This window comes from Pipra filicauda, unplaced genomic scaffold (genome assembly GCF_003945595.2).
Source record: "Pipra filicauda isolate LSUMZ 115617 unplaced genomic scaffold, ASM394559v2 scaffold58_size5111680_pilon, whole genome shotgun sequence".
Taxonomy (NCBI): Eukaryota; Metazoa; Chordata; class Aves; order Passeriformes; family Pipridae; genus Pipra; species Pipra filicauda.
This window is the reverse complement of record NW_024104742.1, coordinates 1183545-1199600: the sequence shown is the minus strand read 5'-3', so window position 1 is coordinate 1199600 and position 16056 is coordinate 1183545. Positions and strand designations below refer to the sequence as shown.

General features: G+C 46.3%; 1 protein-coding gene across 5 annotated transcripts in view; it reads right to left on the bottom strand.

The window, feature by feature from the left end:
* Positions 1–16056, bottom strand: part of DOCK11 (dedicator of cytokinesis 11) — an 81254-nt gene that overhangs the window by 23432 nt on the left and 41766 nt on the right. For 3 of the 5 annotated variants that reach the window (XM_039387796.1, XM_027746552.2, XM_039387795.1), the window contains exons 25-40: positions 14365–14434; positions 14162–14287; positions 13532–13603; positions 13010–13156; positions 12467–12550; positions 11930–12041; positions 8221–8399; positions 6135–6251; positions 5369–5444; positions 4948–5051; positions 2828–2939; positions 2638–2704; positions 2155–2202; positions 1887–1952; positions 1510–1643; positions 731–846 (exon numbers count right to left, since the gene is read on the bottom strand). In XM_039387796.1, the coding sequence (XP_039243730.1) occupies positions 731–846; positions 1510–1643; positions 1887–1952; positions 2155–2202; positions 2638–2704; positions 2828–2939; positions 4948–5051; positions 5369–5444; positions 6135–6251; positions 8221–8399; positions 11930–12041; positions 12467–12550; positions 13010–13156; positions 13532–13603; positions 14162–14287; positions 14365–14434 (1630 nt within the window). The remainder of the gene's footprint in view (positions 1–730; positions 847–1509; positions 1644–1886; positions 1953–2154; positions 2203–2637; positions 2705–2827; positions 2940–4947; positions 5052–5368; positions 5445–6134; positions 6252–8220; positions 8400–11929; positions 12042–12466; positions 12551–13009; positions 13157–13531; positions 13604–14161; positions 14288–14364; positions 14435–16056) is intronic. The other 2 variants (XM_027746554.2, XM_039387797.1) reach the window with 1 other exon arrangement.

The following is a 16056-nucleotide window of genomic DNA, read 5'->3' as shown; positions in this document are numbered from 1 at the left end:
ACAGAAGCAGAGGCTATGAAGCACTTACTCTTCATGTTGTTCAATTCATCTAAAAAGGAAATCTTTATCGTGCTTGCTCTGAAATCCAGAGTTGCTCTTGTGACATTATGCAGACACATTGCTACATACAGGATTCCTCTGACTACATTTCGGGAAGAGCACTTCTGGAACAGTATTTTGCTGCCAGTCTGGGGTTCTCTTCACCACAGAGGCTCTGGTTTTTGTAGATGGCAATGACTGCCAGGAGTGGGAATCATCATATGAAGGATGATTCATATGGTGGTACTGGTCCTGTATGCACTGGTAGCCACAGTAGGAATGCCTCAGCCCCAGAGACATTAACGTGCAGGGATTCAAAGAAATTTGGGACTTGCTTCTAGGAATTCATAGCAGAAAAGAGTGACCATTTTAAAAATGCTGAACCTTCATTTCCCTTTCATCTAGTCCTCCTTTCTACATGATGTACATTTCCTCTTATTCTATTTTTGTAATGTTTACAGTCATGGTATAACATCTTGCAGTTTTGAAGAAACAGCAAGATTGCATAAGGGCATAATTACTCTAAGACCCTGTGAAACACTCAGCGTTTTGAAAAATAAACAAGATGCAAATGATTTGCTTTTGTAAAGCCTTCCATATTCTTCCACTCTAGGAGAAGGGATCACCAAAATCCACACAAAATCAGAAATACAGCACACTTTTCTACAACATTTTTGATTTCAGTGCTGACCTTGAAACTCTGAGTGAAAAAAGAGATGGTGTCCAGGACTGTCAGGCACACTTCGGTGGCAATATTGCCCTCCAGTAATGCCTGGTGCACAATATCTGCTTCTGAGGTGCCTGCATCTGCGGGCAAAGAGAAAATCAGGAGGAAACAGTGTTCAACACTCCAACTCCCACAAGATCTAAATGCAGATATAGACAAGGTTCTCCCCTTGCACTTCACTGGGTTTGGGAGAGAAAGCAAGAATAGCAAGATGCAGAATTTGCCAGCTCCATTCAGAGAAGCTGCCTCAGCCTGATGCCAAGAGAGAAAACCAGTATCAGTATTACCCCTTAACATCACTGTCTTTAAAGCCAGACAGACAATGAGTTGTCCAAGTTGTCTCCACGAAGGGGAAATGGCAAAGTGCTTCAATGGGACAAAATTCACCCACATGGAACAGCTGAGAGCAGATTCCAGCACAGGTCTGTGCAGGGCAGCTCTCCTGCCTGCCCTGCTCACTACCCAAACCAAGGTGTTGCCTGCACACACACTCAGCCAAGAAGCTGAGCCAAGATAGGCAAGAGGAAAAAGTCACACAAGTCCTAAGTCCCAGCAGTGATTTTCAGGGGATTGGCTTAAACATCACCCCCACCCAATTAGGAACGTTGCAGGGAGGAATGGTGACCACTGTAACTCCATAGAGTTTGAGTATCCTGAAACAACAAGCAGCAAGTGGAAAACGGCTGCATGGAGTTTTCATCAGGCTAACACTCCACAGACCCATCCCACCCTGCTGTACGTACTGTGGTTGAGTGTGAAGGAAGTCTCCAAGCTGCCCAGATGCTGGAGCCGCACCCCGGCTCTGCTGCGGAGAGCTGGCATTGTCTGGGATTTCCTATCTGCTGCCGTGTGCTTGGATAACCAGGCATCATGCACCCTGCAAGGGGAAGCAAACACTGCAGGTTTGGACCAGCAGCAGCGGCCACACCACTATAGGATTACATGAGGCACCAGGATGGAGACCTCCTCCTTCCGACACACTGATCTGGTTTATCCTGGACAATCCCAGTGGGACTGACCAGGCTAGGATGATCTCGCCTGCTCCAGACGGCCCTAGAGGTACTGCAAGAGCAGTGCTGCTGCTCAGGAAGCAGGGAGGGAGCTGTGACTCGTGTCTCACCTGCAGCCAGCTGGGGGGGACACTGCCAACCTGTGTTCGCCTGGGCCTGGGGATCGCATGCAGGAGCTGGAGGGGAGGGAAGGGGCAGGGTGCTGAGAAGCAGGGTCCCTGCTCACAGCACAGTGCTGAGCAGAGCCCCGGCCCCACGGGCTTCCTGCCAGCTGGGGTTTGCCCAGCGTGGGCGTGCACACGCCCTTCCTGCCTCAGCTGTGGCAGGGAGCACCAGGACAGCACCCACACTCTGGCACCTGATGGAGGAAGGCAGTACCTGGCAATATTCCTCTTGCCCACGTATCTGAAGTGAAATAAACACACCCTAGGAAGAAAGCGAAATACGTATCTGTTAGAGATCCTGCAGATCAGGAATGATCCAGAACATTGTTCTGGCCTGCAGACACACTCCTCTGTGCATGAGGGTTTGGGTCTGTATTTACAAGTCACTTGACCTCACACCCATGGCTTCCAAACCCTGTGGCACAGCCCTGTCTTCTCATCCACCAAACCCACAGCAATGTGGAGGCTGTGCTGTGAGCCCTGCTCGTTCACACATTGTGGGACATAGCCCAGGTTGAGCACAGGGCACTGCCACTTCACTGTGCTCCCTCGATATACAGTTGTTTCTCCTCAGAGGGAGGAAGAGCATTTCATTACAACTGAACAGACACCCCTAGTGTTGCACTGTGGTCTCCTCCTTAGCCAGTACCGACCACATGAAGGTGCAGTGGTTGAATAGCCACCTCATGATACTCACTCCAGAAGCACAAGGACATTGATCAGCTCCTGCGGGGAGAATTTGTTCCAATACGCTAAAAGAGTATCTGAAAGAAAAAGAAAAGCAGTGCACTGAGATTTAAAATCTCAAAGAGGAACCTTACAGACCAAAACTGCCAGTGATGGTCCCTTGTGCTTCTGGCTGCCCCCAGTGAGCAGGAGTCACCAACCTTCAGAGATCATCTTCACAATGTAGAGGTAGCACATCAGAAGCGTCCGGATCTCAAACTGGTCCAGCCGGCTGCAGTGTGACACACTGCTCCTCATGGAACTTCTGCGGGCCTGTTGGGACACAGATGTGACATGGAGGACCACGGCCCTGGGTCCCTGGGTTGTGCCCAAGCAGAGTGCGGGGCCAGATGCTGGGCAGCATGGGCACAGCGAACGTGGCACACATCAGATGTGCTGCCATTCCCCCCTACCCCCAACCTGAGCACCCCACAGCACCATGTTTTGGAGACAGCTCATCCTTTGGGGTTGCTGCCCATCCTGCCTGGAAATCCCGGACACACGACTGAACGCTTCTCTGCCCAGAAAAACAAATGTCTGGGCAGGGAATGAGGTCTTATCTGGCAAAACACACAACAGTCTGATTTCACTTCCCCTGCTCTCTGCAGCCTCTAAACTCCCAGACGTTTTTAAAGACAGTTCTTGTAACAAAAGAGTTCTTTGGCTATCACAGTTTAAAGTAAGAATCTAACTTTCTGTTAAAGGCATACACTTCAAAACAAAAAGTCAGTTATTAAAAAAGGAGGAAATTTCAGCTTAAGACTTTTTTTTCTCCCCCATGATTTTTGGAAGTATTCTGATTTTCTCCTACTTAGGCAAAATACTACTCCTATTTAGGCAAAATAAATGAAATCCTGTTGGTGGGTTAATTTATGTGGGAAAGTCTTGGGCACTGTGTGGTGGGAAACATCACTTTTAAGGTTATACCAATTTTATTTTGCATTCTCTGTGCTTGCCCTAGCTGCATCCTCCAACAAATGGATACAATTAAGCCGTAAGCAGGACACTTATCCTAAAACTGTGCGTCACATGTTTGGAGAGTGATCCACAGATCTCATTTGCTGTTTATTCTGGGAAAAGCTGTGGATGTGAGTCATAATAAAGCAGAAATAAACAATCATTTTAGAGTTGGAGATGTGTGCTATAGCCAGAGCTTTGCTATTGACCGTGCCAAACTATCAAGTCAGCACGCAATTCACTCCAGGGCAACAGGCACAGAGCAACCTGTCTGCCTCTGCAGAGCAGCACTCAAGCTGTGCCCCTCCATGTGGCATTGCTTTTATGTGGTTTTGTGGATATTACATTCCCTAACAGAAAAGCCTTTTTCAACAACTCTGAGAAGTGTACCTTCAAGGGCACAGAGGAGGATATCTGGCCGTGGGGGAAGAGCTGAGCTGCAAGTGATATTGCTTTCTGCAACACCTCAACACCACCAGCAACAGTGAAGCACATGCTCAGGGCTTTGCTGAACAGTTTGATAGTCAAGTGTTTGGCTATGCTTGGTCTTGTAGCTCTGTGATTTATGAACGAGAGCTTGCAAGGCCCCACCTCTGCTAAGCATGTCAGGACACAGCCAGGAGCCCAGATAATCTTTGCCTTGCAAGGGCCAAACTTTTTGAAGATGGATCAATGATTCACGCCAACCCAGGCATCTGGAAAGCGCCTTGAGGAAAACCAGGGGCTGGATTGCACAAATACCTGATTTCATGTGTGCAATCTGCCAAGAAGAAAGTACACCCTGTCCAAATAGTGGGGTCAGAGCTCTTTGTGGAGTGACTACAGTCACCTTCTTCAAGTTTGGGCCTGTGGTTATTGGCCTGTGCTGGTTTTTCATCAAACAGCTCATCTTAAGTCAGTGGTCACTGGCAGTCTCACATCACAGTGCTTTGTTTCCCAGACATGCATGGAAACCAGTTCCCAGCATCAGATGCTGGACTCTGGCCAGGCTCAGACCCATCCACACACAGGGAGAATGTCTGAGTATGGATAAATGCACCATGGGAGCAGAGATTTTCCACACAGATTTTGCCTTTCATCTTTAACAAGTAATTTGTCAACAGTTCTATTTTTGGCTCAGGGATGTTTGAAGAGGGAAAGCATACCAGACCAGTGACTCTGACCTCCTCTGGTAAACATCAATCTGTTTGTTTCCAAACAAAGAGATCTATAAGTTGGCTTTGGAGACCATTAACACGGGGAACTCCTTTTCCCTCCCCCTTATTTAACACATCCCGCAGACTGCTGCAGTGAGCGCAGTTATTTCCAGCTCCTGATACATTACTGTTTCACTCTGATCCGGGGAACTGGTTGCCCCCTCCGAGTTCAGGGATCCTTTTGAGTCCTCTCGCTTTATTGCATGGCCATTTGGAAGGGCTGCTCCACAGGCTGAAAGAAAACCCCAGACCCCACGATTAAGCCCTTTGCATCAGCACTCATCAGTGCAGCACAGACAGAGAGTGGAGGACACAATTCAGACAGCACTGATGGGGCTTGGCAAAGCCCCAGGTCAAAAGCTTAAAAAGGACAAATCTGTAAAGGACAGTTGGGGTGACACCACATCCATGGAAAAACAGGCAGACTCTGCGAGTCTTTCAGGAGATGACTGTTTCGGGTTTGGGGTAACGGGGTTTGGGTTTTTCAGGCTGATAACAGTTGTGTTAAAAATAAACGGGAGTGCTAAAATTTAGAAAAATTAAATTTACCTGGATCTTTGTCTGCAATCAGGCTGGATCTATTTGAGGGGGATGGAAAACTGCATATGAATTCATCCCTGGATGCCTGTAAAGCAATATATGGTTTTTGTGACCAACAGAAGGTTACACCTATTCTCTTATAGAAGAGAATAATTCAATACAAAAAGGCAAATTAGAGTACTTTTTAAAAACAACACAGTAGAAAACAAAAATCGATATCCTTACTTCCATAACAAAGAAACAAAAACTTCAGGAGTAGAAAGAATAGCAGAAGATATTAAAGTCACAGCAGTGTTTTCCCCTTTGTTTTTCATTTTTTGAGTTGAAATTCTGAATTGTTTTTCTCAAATGTCTTATTTTTCTTTTGGCCCAAACAAGGAGGTAAGTCTAGTCTGCAAGGCTAAGGCCACCTGGGAACCACACACAACTCTGAGGCAACTCCCCATAAGAGTTGTTGGAGTCCAAGGCTGAGTCCTGTGTCAACTTGTTGCACTTGGAGGGATTTACCGCATCTCAGGGCACTACACATACTGTACAGAAACATGTTAAACATGTCAAAAAAGGGAGAGTCCTTGTACCCAGTTCTGCAGACAGAACTAAGTCACAGAAAAGCCAAATTAAAAGAAACAAGCACCTTACGGGCCTGTGGGGAGTGGAAAAACACACTTCTTTCTAAAGCTGAGCCTGGCTGTAGGCAGTGGAAGTTGCACAGGGGGCGTGTGGGGAGAGCAGGACAGACAGGGAGGGCAAAGAGGCATCACTGGGCTTTACTCACGGGACTGGAGGCAGATGCACAGGAATAAAGTGCCTCACGACTGGCCACGCGCTGGAGGTTCTCCAGGAGCACCCCAAAGAGTGGCAGGTACAGCTGGGCGATTTTTGCCTGCTGGTTCTGAAAACAGGGAGAAAAACACAGGTAAAAGCCCAGGTTTCCAATGGACTCAGAAAGGGAAACTCTTGAGCCAAAGTACATGTACATATATATATATGTCTATTTACACACTGTATATGGTGTCTTGAGGACATGTGTTGGTTTGGCTTCTCATCTCCAGTTCTAGAGCTGCCAGGGAGGTTTTATCCTTCTAGCAACAAGCTTGGGGCACTCGGGGATTTTGGAGGTTAAATAACATTTCCAGTCATACAGGATGTGTGACAAACTAAATCCCGGATTTCCTAACTCTTTAACTGCTACTTGACTTACATGGCTTGATTTTTAAGTACAACACCTAGGAGTAATGGAACAGAAACATTTGCTCCACGCCTGGTGCTGCCTATTGCTTCCAGCAGGGAATTCTCCACAGCAAATGCCTCTAGTGACAACAGTTTGTAGGAACAGATTAATTTGGATTAAGTGATACATATAAAAAATGGTCTGGTTGACATTTTTTAAATGGAGGCCTCTTTTACATCCAATTATTTTTTGTTAAACATTTATTATTCTGGATTTTACAGAAAAGTTACCAAAAAAAAAGGAAATAAATTTAAGGCTTGCAAATTAAATGGAACATTTTGAATGATAAAAGAATCCATTTTTTTCTTGTGATTCAGTATAGCAAAAGATAAAAGAAATCTTGAAAACACTCATGGGATGAGAAAACCTCTTGGCCATTGATAGAGATGGAGTCTCCTTGGCTTGAGCAAGACTGTGCCAATAGACCCTGCCACACTCACCCTGCCTGTGATGTAATTTTTTGCTTTGGTGTCTCTGGACACCAGCTGAGCATCCTGTCCTTGCTCCAGACAGTTTCCTGGTCACATAGCCTGGAGCACAGCACATGTACAAATACCCCATGGGACAACTGTGAGACAGGTGGAGTTTCTGGGAAGTCAGGGAGAGTGCTGCACACTGAGAGGGCAAACACCTCCTGAGTTAGTGTGAGGGGTTCCAGGCACCCAGAAGTGCAGGAACAGTCTGCCTCTGACCCAGCCTTGGCAGGGAGGTGGCAATCTCTCCTGAAATATCAAGTCTTGCCAGCTGCCATGGACTGCAGTTTCGTTTTCAGGCTGTGTAATCACCACAGATCCTCACTGCGGAGAAAAGCAAGCCCACCTCCCACTCAGCCCTTCAAACAAGCAGAGAAGGGAGGGAAGAGGAGCTGGCTCTGGGCCCATTCCGGCCACTCCTCCCACCCTTCATGCCAGGAAGTTATCCATGTCCCCAATAAAACTCAGCAATGCAGCACCCCAGGAGCAATTTGAGGACCTAAACACTAAACAGGGGCATGTTATCAGGCTAGAGCAAGGACAGGTAGCATCTGCACAGGTAAATGGGCACTTTTGAGGGCCTTTGTGTCAGCTGGGAGCAGCACCAAGATAAAACAAGCCCATCTCCAGGCTCTTTGAGCATTACCACACTCTGAGCCTCTGCCTGAAGAACACTGACAGCTACATAGCGGAAATCCAGTGTCCCATGAGAACTGAGATCCTCTCCTCTGAGTCACTAATCAGGAAAACATGCAGCTGACTAGTAACAGAGATCAGTTCTGTTTCCTGATTATAGCATATTAATGCAGGATATGAATTTAAGCCCAAGACCAGAACATCATTGATGTTGCCTAATTTTGTTGAACAACCTCTTCGCTAATGACACTTTCAAGTTCCTTAATGGCTTAGGGCTTTATTACCTAAATACTCAGGATGAATAAGGGGGCTGTAGTTATCTGACTGCATTATTTTTGTTCCTAGATGGTTTCTCAGAGCTATTACTGTTCTACCATAACTATCAGTTATTTACAACAATTTCCTAAAAAGTAATGAGTCTACCCTTGGTGCACCATGCGATATCTAAAAGTCTGATGTGTGCATTTTTTTTCATAAAGTTCAACAACATCATGTTAAAAAGACAACAAAACAGGCCTGACCTTATGCTGGTATCTGTTGTCAAAGGCATGCTTGATCAAGAGATTTTTTAAGACTGAGATGGCTGTATATCTGATATCATAGTTGTCCTGCAAGGCAACAGAGGCTTCTCTGAGCAGCATCCCCACCAGGAAATGGTGCCTGCAATACTCATCAGTTAAACTGTACTCGAGATTTACATCTGAAAGAAACAGCAAGGCAACAGTTAAGGGAAATGTTTTGAGAAAAAGGTCACTTAAACTACTATAGTCCTCCAGAAGGATTCATCACTCTCTCCTACAGTGCACTGATCTTTCAATAAAGCTTGAAATGAATATACAGTTTTCTCCACCACTGAGCTAAGTCATATTAAATAATTTGGCATCTTCCAGTCCAGGATGTTTATTAATTGCAGCCCTCTCTGTTTCAGCAGCACCTGAAGGAAGGATTTCTGCAGTGTGATGCTTTGCAAAGCTTACCTCTCCAGTGAGTAATTTGTAAAGGCAGAGATGGATGAAATGGGGAAAGACAGGACAACTTAGTTCCTTGGGGCTGCTTTGCTCCCGACTGGCAGTTATCCTATAAATCCCCAAACTACCCACTCCATGCAGGAGTGCCAACCTCCACCAAGCATCTGTGAGCGTGGGAATGGGCAGTGGAGATGGTGGGTTTAGGACACCCAGCCCTGGAGTGCTGCTCTGTAGCTCATTCCACATCCACCATGAAATCTGCATTCCTCCTCTCCATGTTAGAGCGCAGAGCAAAGGCAAATACTCCTGCTGGGATAGGGATGCAAATGAGGAGTAGGTGCCAAGTGCTCAATTCTGCATCCTCCATCAGTCTGCACAGCTGGGCAGCTGCATGGGCTGGGGAGCTGAGGTAGAGCTCCAGGCAGCTGCTTGTCAGAAACTGTGAGATTCCCTCAGCTTCCCACCAGCAAATATTGAAAACAGTTCCTTAGAAGATGTGCTGACTCCCAGAAGAAAGGCAGCTCAATATCTGATTACCTTGGTTAACTTAACTTCTACCCTGCATCTCACACAGAGTCAGGGTATATTCTGTAATCAAAGGAGTGGGTGCTACAACGATAAGGCATCACTTCCATGGATGTGCCTGAATAGTGCAGCAGAGAACCAACAGTCAGACACTTCAGTGCAGGGTGTGTGTGCACTTGGGCTGCTATGAATGACCTTGTCCTGACACCATTATCTCTGTCAGACAACCCATACACCGAATTAGAGCTGTGCTCAGCTCAGACCTTTTTTTTGAAAACACGTGTGAAAGTTTTTCTGTGGTAAGGCAGGGTGCATACACATAGCTTTGAAAATTCCAGCCAAAGGGTTACAACAGCTCCGTGGCTGCAAAAAATATTTTTGGGTTCATTGATTCATAAGTAGCATTTACTGAATTGTGAAACTGTGATTCAGAGGAAAGAGAAAGCAATCTGGAACATTATCTAGCTTTCATTGTTAGTCATGTTAGCAAATGCCTAATTGTCACACAATATGGTTATTTCATTAGTTGAATGCAAGCTAATTGATTCGAAGGTGTATATTTAATTTGACATTAGAGGATTTGGTCATTCCAGTTGGACCTACCTACTGAAGTGAACCGTTCCACAGCAAATGAAAAAAAATCTAATTCATGTGTAAAAAGAAAAGGGACAAATAAAAAGACGGCAAAAATAAACAGGAACAAGTAATGCTCTAAATCTTGGAGAAACAGGACTGTATGTCATGTTTAAATATTATTTGTAAGGCTATTGCTTAACTCCCAGCTTCTGTCAATCCCTTGGGTTTTTTCCTATCGCAGGATTGCAAAACCAATTGCAAGCTGCTGGCTGTGGGGCCAAGCTTGGGGCTTGCTTTGGCTGATGTCCCCACGTACAGCAGAAGGGACACACACCACCAATGCAGAATTAGCTGAGATGTTTCAGAGAAACTGCTCCAACATGCAACTCTCCAACTCAGTGGGATGTGGTTGCTGGAATGTGCTCTGTCATCATGCCTGTCTGCAGTGACTGAAGCTGCAGAAACCCTCTTTATCCACCTCCCTGAGGGCTATTCCTTCTTTTCCCGGAAACAAAGCAGTAAGGGTTTGGGCATGACCCCTCTCTTCATCCAAACAGATCGATAAAGAGGTGAGGCATGCCAGCAGGGTATCTCCTTGGTGATGTGCACTTTGTACCTCTCCATCTCTGAGCCCGCAGTCCCCTGTAACCACAGGTCTGTCCATAAAACCAGACAAGCCTGCAATGGAGATGCATCACTATATCCTTCTACCATGGCAGGCAGAGCTCAGGCACCACTGCAAAGGCACTTCAGCTACCTGTGGGAGGGTTGCTGTACTGGCAAGAGCTGTGTGTAAATCTCAGCTGGTAGATCTCAGTCACAAGAAAACACAGGAGGAAAGATGGGCTGCCCTTACAGCTTCTCAGTTTAACCATCTCAAATGCAAAGGTGAATGTTAACCAAGAAAGAGCATCCCTATGTTATCACGCCACTAAAAAGCATCGGGGAGGCACTATGGATGTGTTTTTCTCAGCCATTTCCAGCAAAACTTTTTGTTAAATGATGCCAGGTAAGTAGTCAAATTGGTGTAAGACATTAGCAGCTGGTCCAGAAAGCTGAGAGGTCACACACACAAACATGCACACGCACGCACACACACACACATATATATATAAATCAAAATAAGGGATGCTTCACAGTTACTGTTGCTTCTGCCATCTGCATGTGTGTGGAACCACTTTAGGACTTGTACAACTACACCCTGAGGCACAACCAAACATCTCCTTTCCTCCATCAGAATAAATCATACAATCATAAAACCACTGGGCTGTCACATGGGGGAATCCCAAACCTCACTCTCCTCTCCCGTACTTATATTGGCCAAGCTATTAGCATCCAAACCTGGCAATGTTTACTGTATTTATCTAGCACAGATGAGAAAGTGGGACCCAGGGAGAATGAGGGTATCTCCATAGCACTCTTGGGAGGCCACTGATGTCCACACTGCCATCGGTGGCACAGCTCCAGCCACCCACTCTTGCTCAGTGCCTCAGCTCAGCCCCTTGTAAACCCCATCTGAGCTGCTGAGCAGCTTCAGGACCAAAGGGGACACGGTGTGACAGCAAAAGCAGTGTGGATATGTGGTGGTGCACAGCACTTATGCCCTTGGAATGCACGAAGGACTGGCATGGGCTCAAGCTCTCTGCTGGCTGCCTTCAGCCCAGGTTTGAGTACAAGCTCAAACACGCTGTGCCCTGCTGTGCTCTTGTTCAAAATGAAAGGAGAAGGTAACCTAGGTCACCTTCTGGTGGCCACAAGGGGAGCTGGCATTGCAGCAGTGAGTTCAATCTGTTCTCCTATATTTCCATTCCCTACAGCACCCATTGATGAGACACCCACTTCTCAGGGGATGCTGACACTCATGAGAACAAAGGATTACACTTGCACAACTTCTGTATTTACTGAAACACGGGCAGTTTCTTTCGGATATTGTTAGTCCCATGCAAACTTAAATATAGGAAAGACTGAAAAGAATGACTGCATACCATTGTGGAGCAATATTATGTAAACCTGAAAGAAAAGTATCTTGTCCTGAGGTTAATGTAAATCAGGTTAATGAGGACATACATTTCCTTGACACCAAACCGAAGTCCATGTAGTCAGAAGCCATCAAGACTAATAAATTATAGCTCTTTAGCCAGTCTCTTGAGAAAGGACATACCTTGAACTCTTTGCAGCTTGGGTTTGGAAAAGGTCATTGGCAAGTTCAGAGGAATGTAGTGTTCGTGATTGCAAATGGTTTGAAGAAATTCAAACTTGTATTCAACCAGCAGCTGGGATAAAAAAAAGACAAACACAAACTATGTTTTCAGTTTGACCCATGTGCTTCCAGTTCAATGTGCTTGTTGCACAAGAATTGGGGAATCTAAAGAGCATGTGGTAAAACTCACTAATAAATGGCAAATTTCTGTGTTGTTCCCACCAAGTGTCAGCACATGCAGCTGTCACTTGGGACTTCTTTTCCTTTTTCATCCAAACTATTAACCAATCTCTCCTTTACTTCTGACTCTTTACATTACTTGGAAACTTAACTGGATAAAGGCTCTTGGCCCAGACAGAGAGGTCTCTGCCTCCAAAAGACTCTGCAGGAACAGAGTCTAAAAGGCCTCCAAGAGTTGTATAAAATAATTACTAAAGAGTTTTGACTAATGTAGATAAGTACAACTACAAACCACCTTTCAAGAAACCTACTGCTTACCTTGGGGTCTTTTGGGCTGAATCCAGAAACGTAATCATTTATCAAGTTAAAAACAAATCCTCTGTCCATAAAGGTCAGACAACGCTGGAGAAAAAATAGCAAGATGTGAGTAATGATTAAAAATTAAAGCAATTATGCTAAATCTTCTCCATACTACTGTCTACCAGCAGCTCGATCTGATCCTCCAGCTGCTGCTGACTTTCCAAAACATACTTGATCCTGTTTCTCTGAAACTATTTGGACGATCTCACATAAGTCTCCCGTGGACAACAGAAATATTTAAAATGAGATTATACATATTTCAGGTTCCAAACAGCTGCTAGGCATGACTGAAAACCCGAGGTAACATGTAGAGTTAGTGCTCCTCAGAAAGAGAAAGTTACTTTCCTAGGAAAGCTTGTCTCCTCCAGAGTTTTGACAACTGAAAAAAACCCAAAGACAAGATAAAGTAAAACCATATTTGTTTGCTTGCTCCTTATTTCTCTTTATCTGTCTTTTTGTTTTTCTGATAAAAACCTTGGGAGAAGGTAAGAAGCTGCTGACCTTCAGGAAGTTAGCCAAGCTAAAGTTGACGTTCCTGGACTCCTCGGGGATCTCGTTATAGCGAATGGTCACGTGAGGAATGATGGCAAGCAGCAGCGAATGCAGGGCGTGCTGGTAGGACTCGGGGAACCGCTGGCCTCTGGGCAGCTGAAACCAAAAGCACACCCAAACTCAGTGCTGCAAGCCAGCCCGAGTCCAGACATAAGTTCTTTAGCACTTGTTTTAGTTGTTTGCTAATAAAACACTGGCCGAAGACAGCACTGGCTGCAACTGCAGTAGGTAGTAACAGAAAAGGAGGGTGCGCAAGCCGTAAGGAGGTCTGGAATTTTTAAATTACAATTGAGAGTGAAAAGGGGAAAAAGGGAAAAGTAAAGCAAAAGGAAAAAGGCTAGATGTTCAGCTTGGCATGGCTGGGGTTTTTTTTAAATAAAGAGTTACAAAGCTTTTCAGAAAAACTTTTGGAGGAGAGTTAGTTCGCTTGTGACAGTTCTGTAATGCAGCATTGACCAAATTTATTTTTACCTTGATTTTGTTCTCTTCCAGTAAGTACATTGCCATGGACTTTGCCAGTGCTTCAAAGAAAAACCACGAGTACTAGAACAAACAAAGAATACTATTACTTTTCTCAGCAGGATTGACATTCCCTGACTGTGTGGAGAAGCACCTATTTGTGAGGGAGAGTTCGTACTCTCAAATGACATTTTTTTAGCACAGTTGTGCTTGGCGTGGGTGCCTTTGCTACCCAGAGATGTCCTGCCAGTCTTAGGGTGGGAACAGATTCATCCCCTCTGCATCCCAGTGCATCCTGCCAAGAGCCAGCAGAGCTTGGGGCGTAAGCCCTGCAAAGGCCCAGAGGCAGAAACTCCGTCTGCCTCCTGTGAGTCACCACTCATGTATGGCTTGAGGAAAACAGGTAAAACTGACAAGATGAACAGCCCTTTGCTGTGTCCTGCCATGAGCCTAAACACAGCCAGGTTCTCTGCAAGAATTCATCTCTGTTGTAAGGGGAGAACCTCAAGGATGTGGGTGTGAGGAGTTGTCCCGGTAGCTTTGTCCCAGCAGTGGGTTTAGATGAGTGTAAGTGTTGGGCTTTATACTAGACACCCTTTTCCTCCCTCCATCCTTGCCAGCCAAGTACAGCCAATACTTCACCTTGAGTAGCTTATTGATGGCTAGAAAATCTGCTGATTGCTTCAAGATTGTGGCCATGGAAAGGACCAGGATTTCATGGGTCATCTTCGCCTGTTTGACACTTGGCTTCTCAGCTCTAAAGACATACTGATGCAAGAACAACAGTGTCAGTGGTGTGCCTGCTCCCAGCAGGGAGTCTGGAGAAGCAGTGTGTCGTGACTGACCTTTATGAAGGAGCGCAAGTAGTGGTCTAGACCTTCTTCATGGCACTTGGACACGATGTGCAGAAGAACCCTGAGGAGAAACGTGTTTGTGTTCAGCACGCAACGCGAGAGCAAGTTCCTTCAGCTCACAGAAGTAGAAACCATGTGTGTCCTACCCTGCTCAACCTCAAAACCTGCTGGCGCAGCCTGATTTGCAGAGAGCCAGCACCTGCAGGCTAGCACCCCTCACAGCTCCTGTGGCTGCACCACCCTTGCACAAAGCACTCAGAGACGAGGTAGCCAAAGGCTCTTCTTCACTTCTGTGCTGGACCAGGTATCACCAGACCAGCTGACTTCAACACTCAAGACTCCTTGTACGATGAGATGAGATAAAACAGTCTCATTGTTTTTATAATCTGATACCTTCCTGCATCCCCTGAATTTATTAATTCTGGAAGCCTCCTTTTTTGTTGAACTTGCATCATATGCTTCTTGTTACATGAACTGGACTATTTTGGGTTGTCACCTTGTAGTTCAGGAGGGTCAAGCAGACCCTGGAGAATATGCAAGCCCTCTAGAAGCACTCCCAGGAGTGAAGGCAGCAAGAGCCCAGTTTCCCCAGCCAGCACTGAGGATTTATATTTCAGTTCCAGTCAGAGGGAACAACAAACTATTGCATGTTTTCACAAACCCCACAGGCCAAACCACAAGGAGCAGTTTACAAGCCATTTATCAGATAAATTGGGTTTTAAATTCCACTATGAAAGTCTGATGAAAAAACAGTTGCCATTAAACAGAAAGCTACTGACAAACTGGAGAGCATCAGGCCAAGTTTTGAAGAAATCTCTGGAAATTAAGGTGGGAGTTGGTCACCTGATCCCCTGTCCTTGCCCCCTGGTGATTTAAACAGAGTGGAATGACAGTATTCCACACAGGAGAAGTCCTCACAACCCGAAACATATGGCACAGGGCTGTGACTGCAATCCCTGCACTGCATCCATGGGGGAGCAGGGCTCAAGTCCCACATCCCTGGGGGAGCAGGGTTCAGCCTCCAACCTCCCGTTTCATGCTAGCAGGATGCTTCTGGTACAAGGATGCATGGTATGTACTAGAACCAGAGGAGGATCTCCATGGAGTGGCATCCAGCATCCCCTTTTGCCCTGGCAGCACTTCACTGAGGAATAAACTCAGGAGGAAGATGGATGTTTCAGTGCATCCCTCAGCTTCAGAGAGTCGTGGTCAGTGCTAAGCAGGGAAGGTGCTTTTGCCCCTTGAGCTCCCTTTGGTCCCTTGCCTGCCTGCAGCTGGGGCCTCCATGGGCCCGGGCCGGTGCCGCCAGAACAGCGCTGGGGGATCCGAGCAGGCACAGCTGGAGCGGCTGCTCCTGCTGCTGCAGCACAACACACCCAGCTCTGGGCAACTTGTAGCAATCCTGACAGAGGGACTGGTGTGCTGGGATGAGACCCAGGCATTGCTCCCCACATCTGCTGCCTGCAGCTGGGATTTGCCTGGATACTTCAGTGCCTATAGACACCCCAATAACTCAGCTTCCAGAGCCATCTCTGCCAGCAAAACCTTTTGAAAAACAAACCAGGACTATCTTTAAAGTACCACATTTTTCCCCATGCATCTCCCAGGACCAGGGCCCCACGAAGCCCTACAACACCCAGATGTGCCAGGGGAAGAGAGCAGCAGGGGACAGCCAGTGCTGTC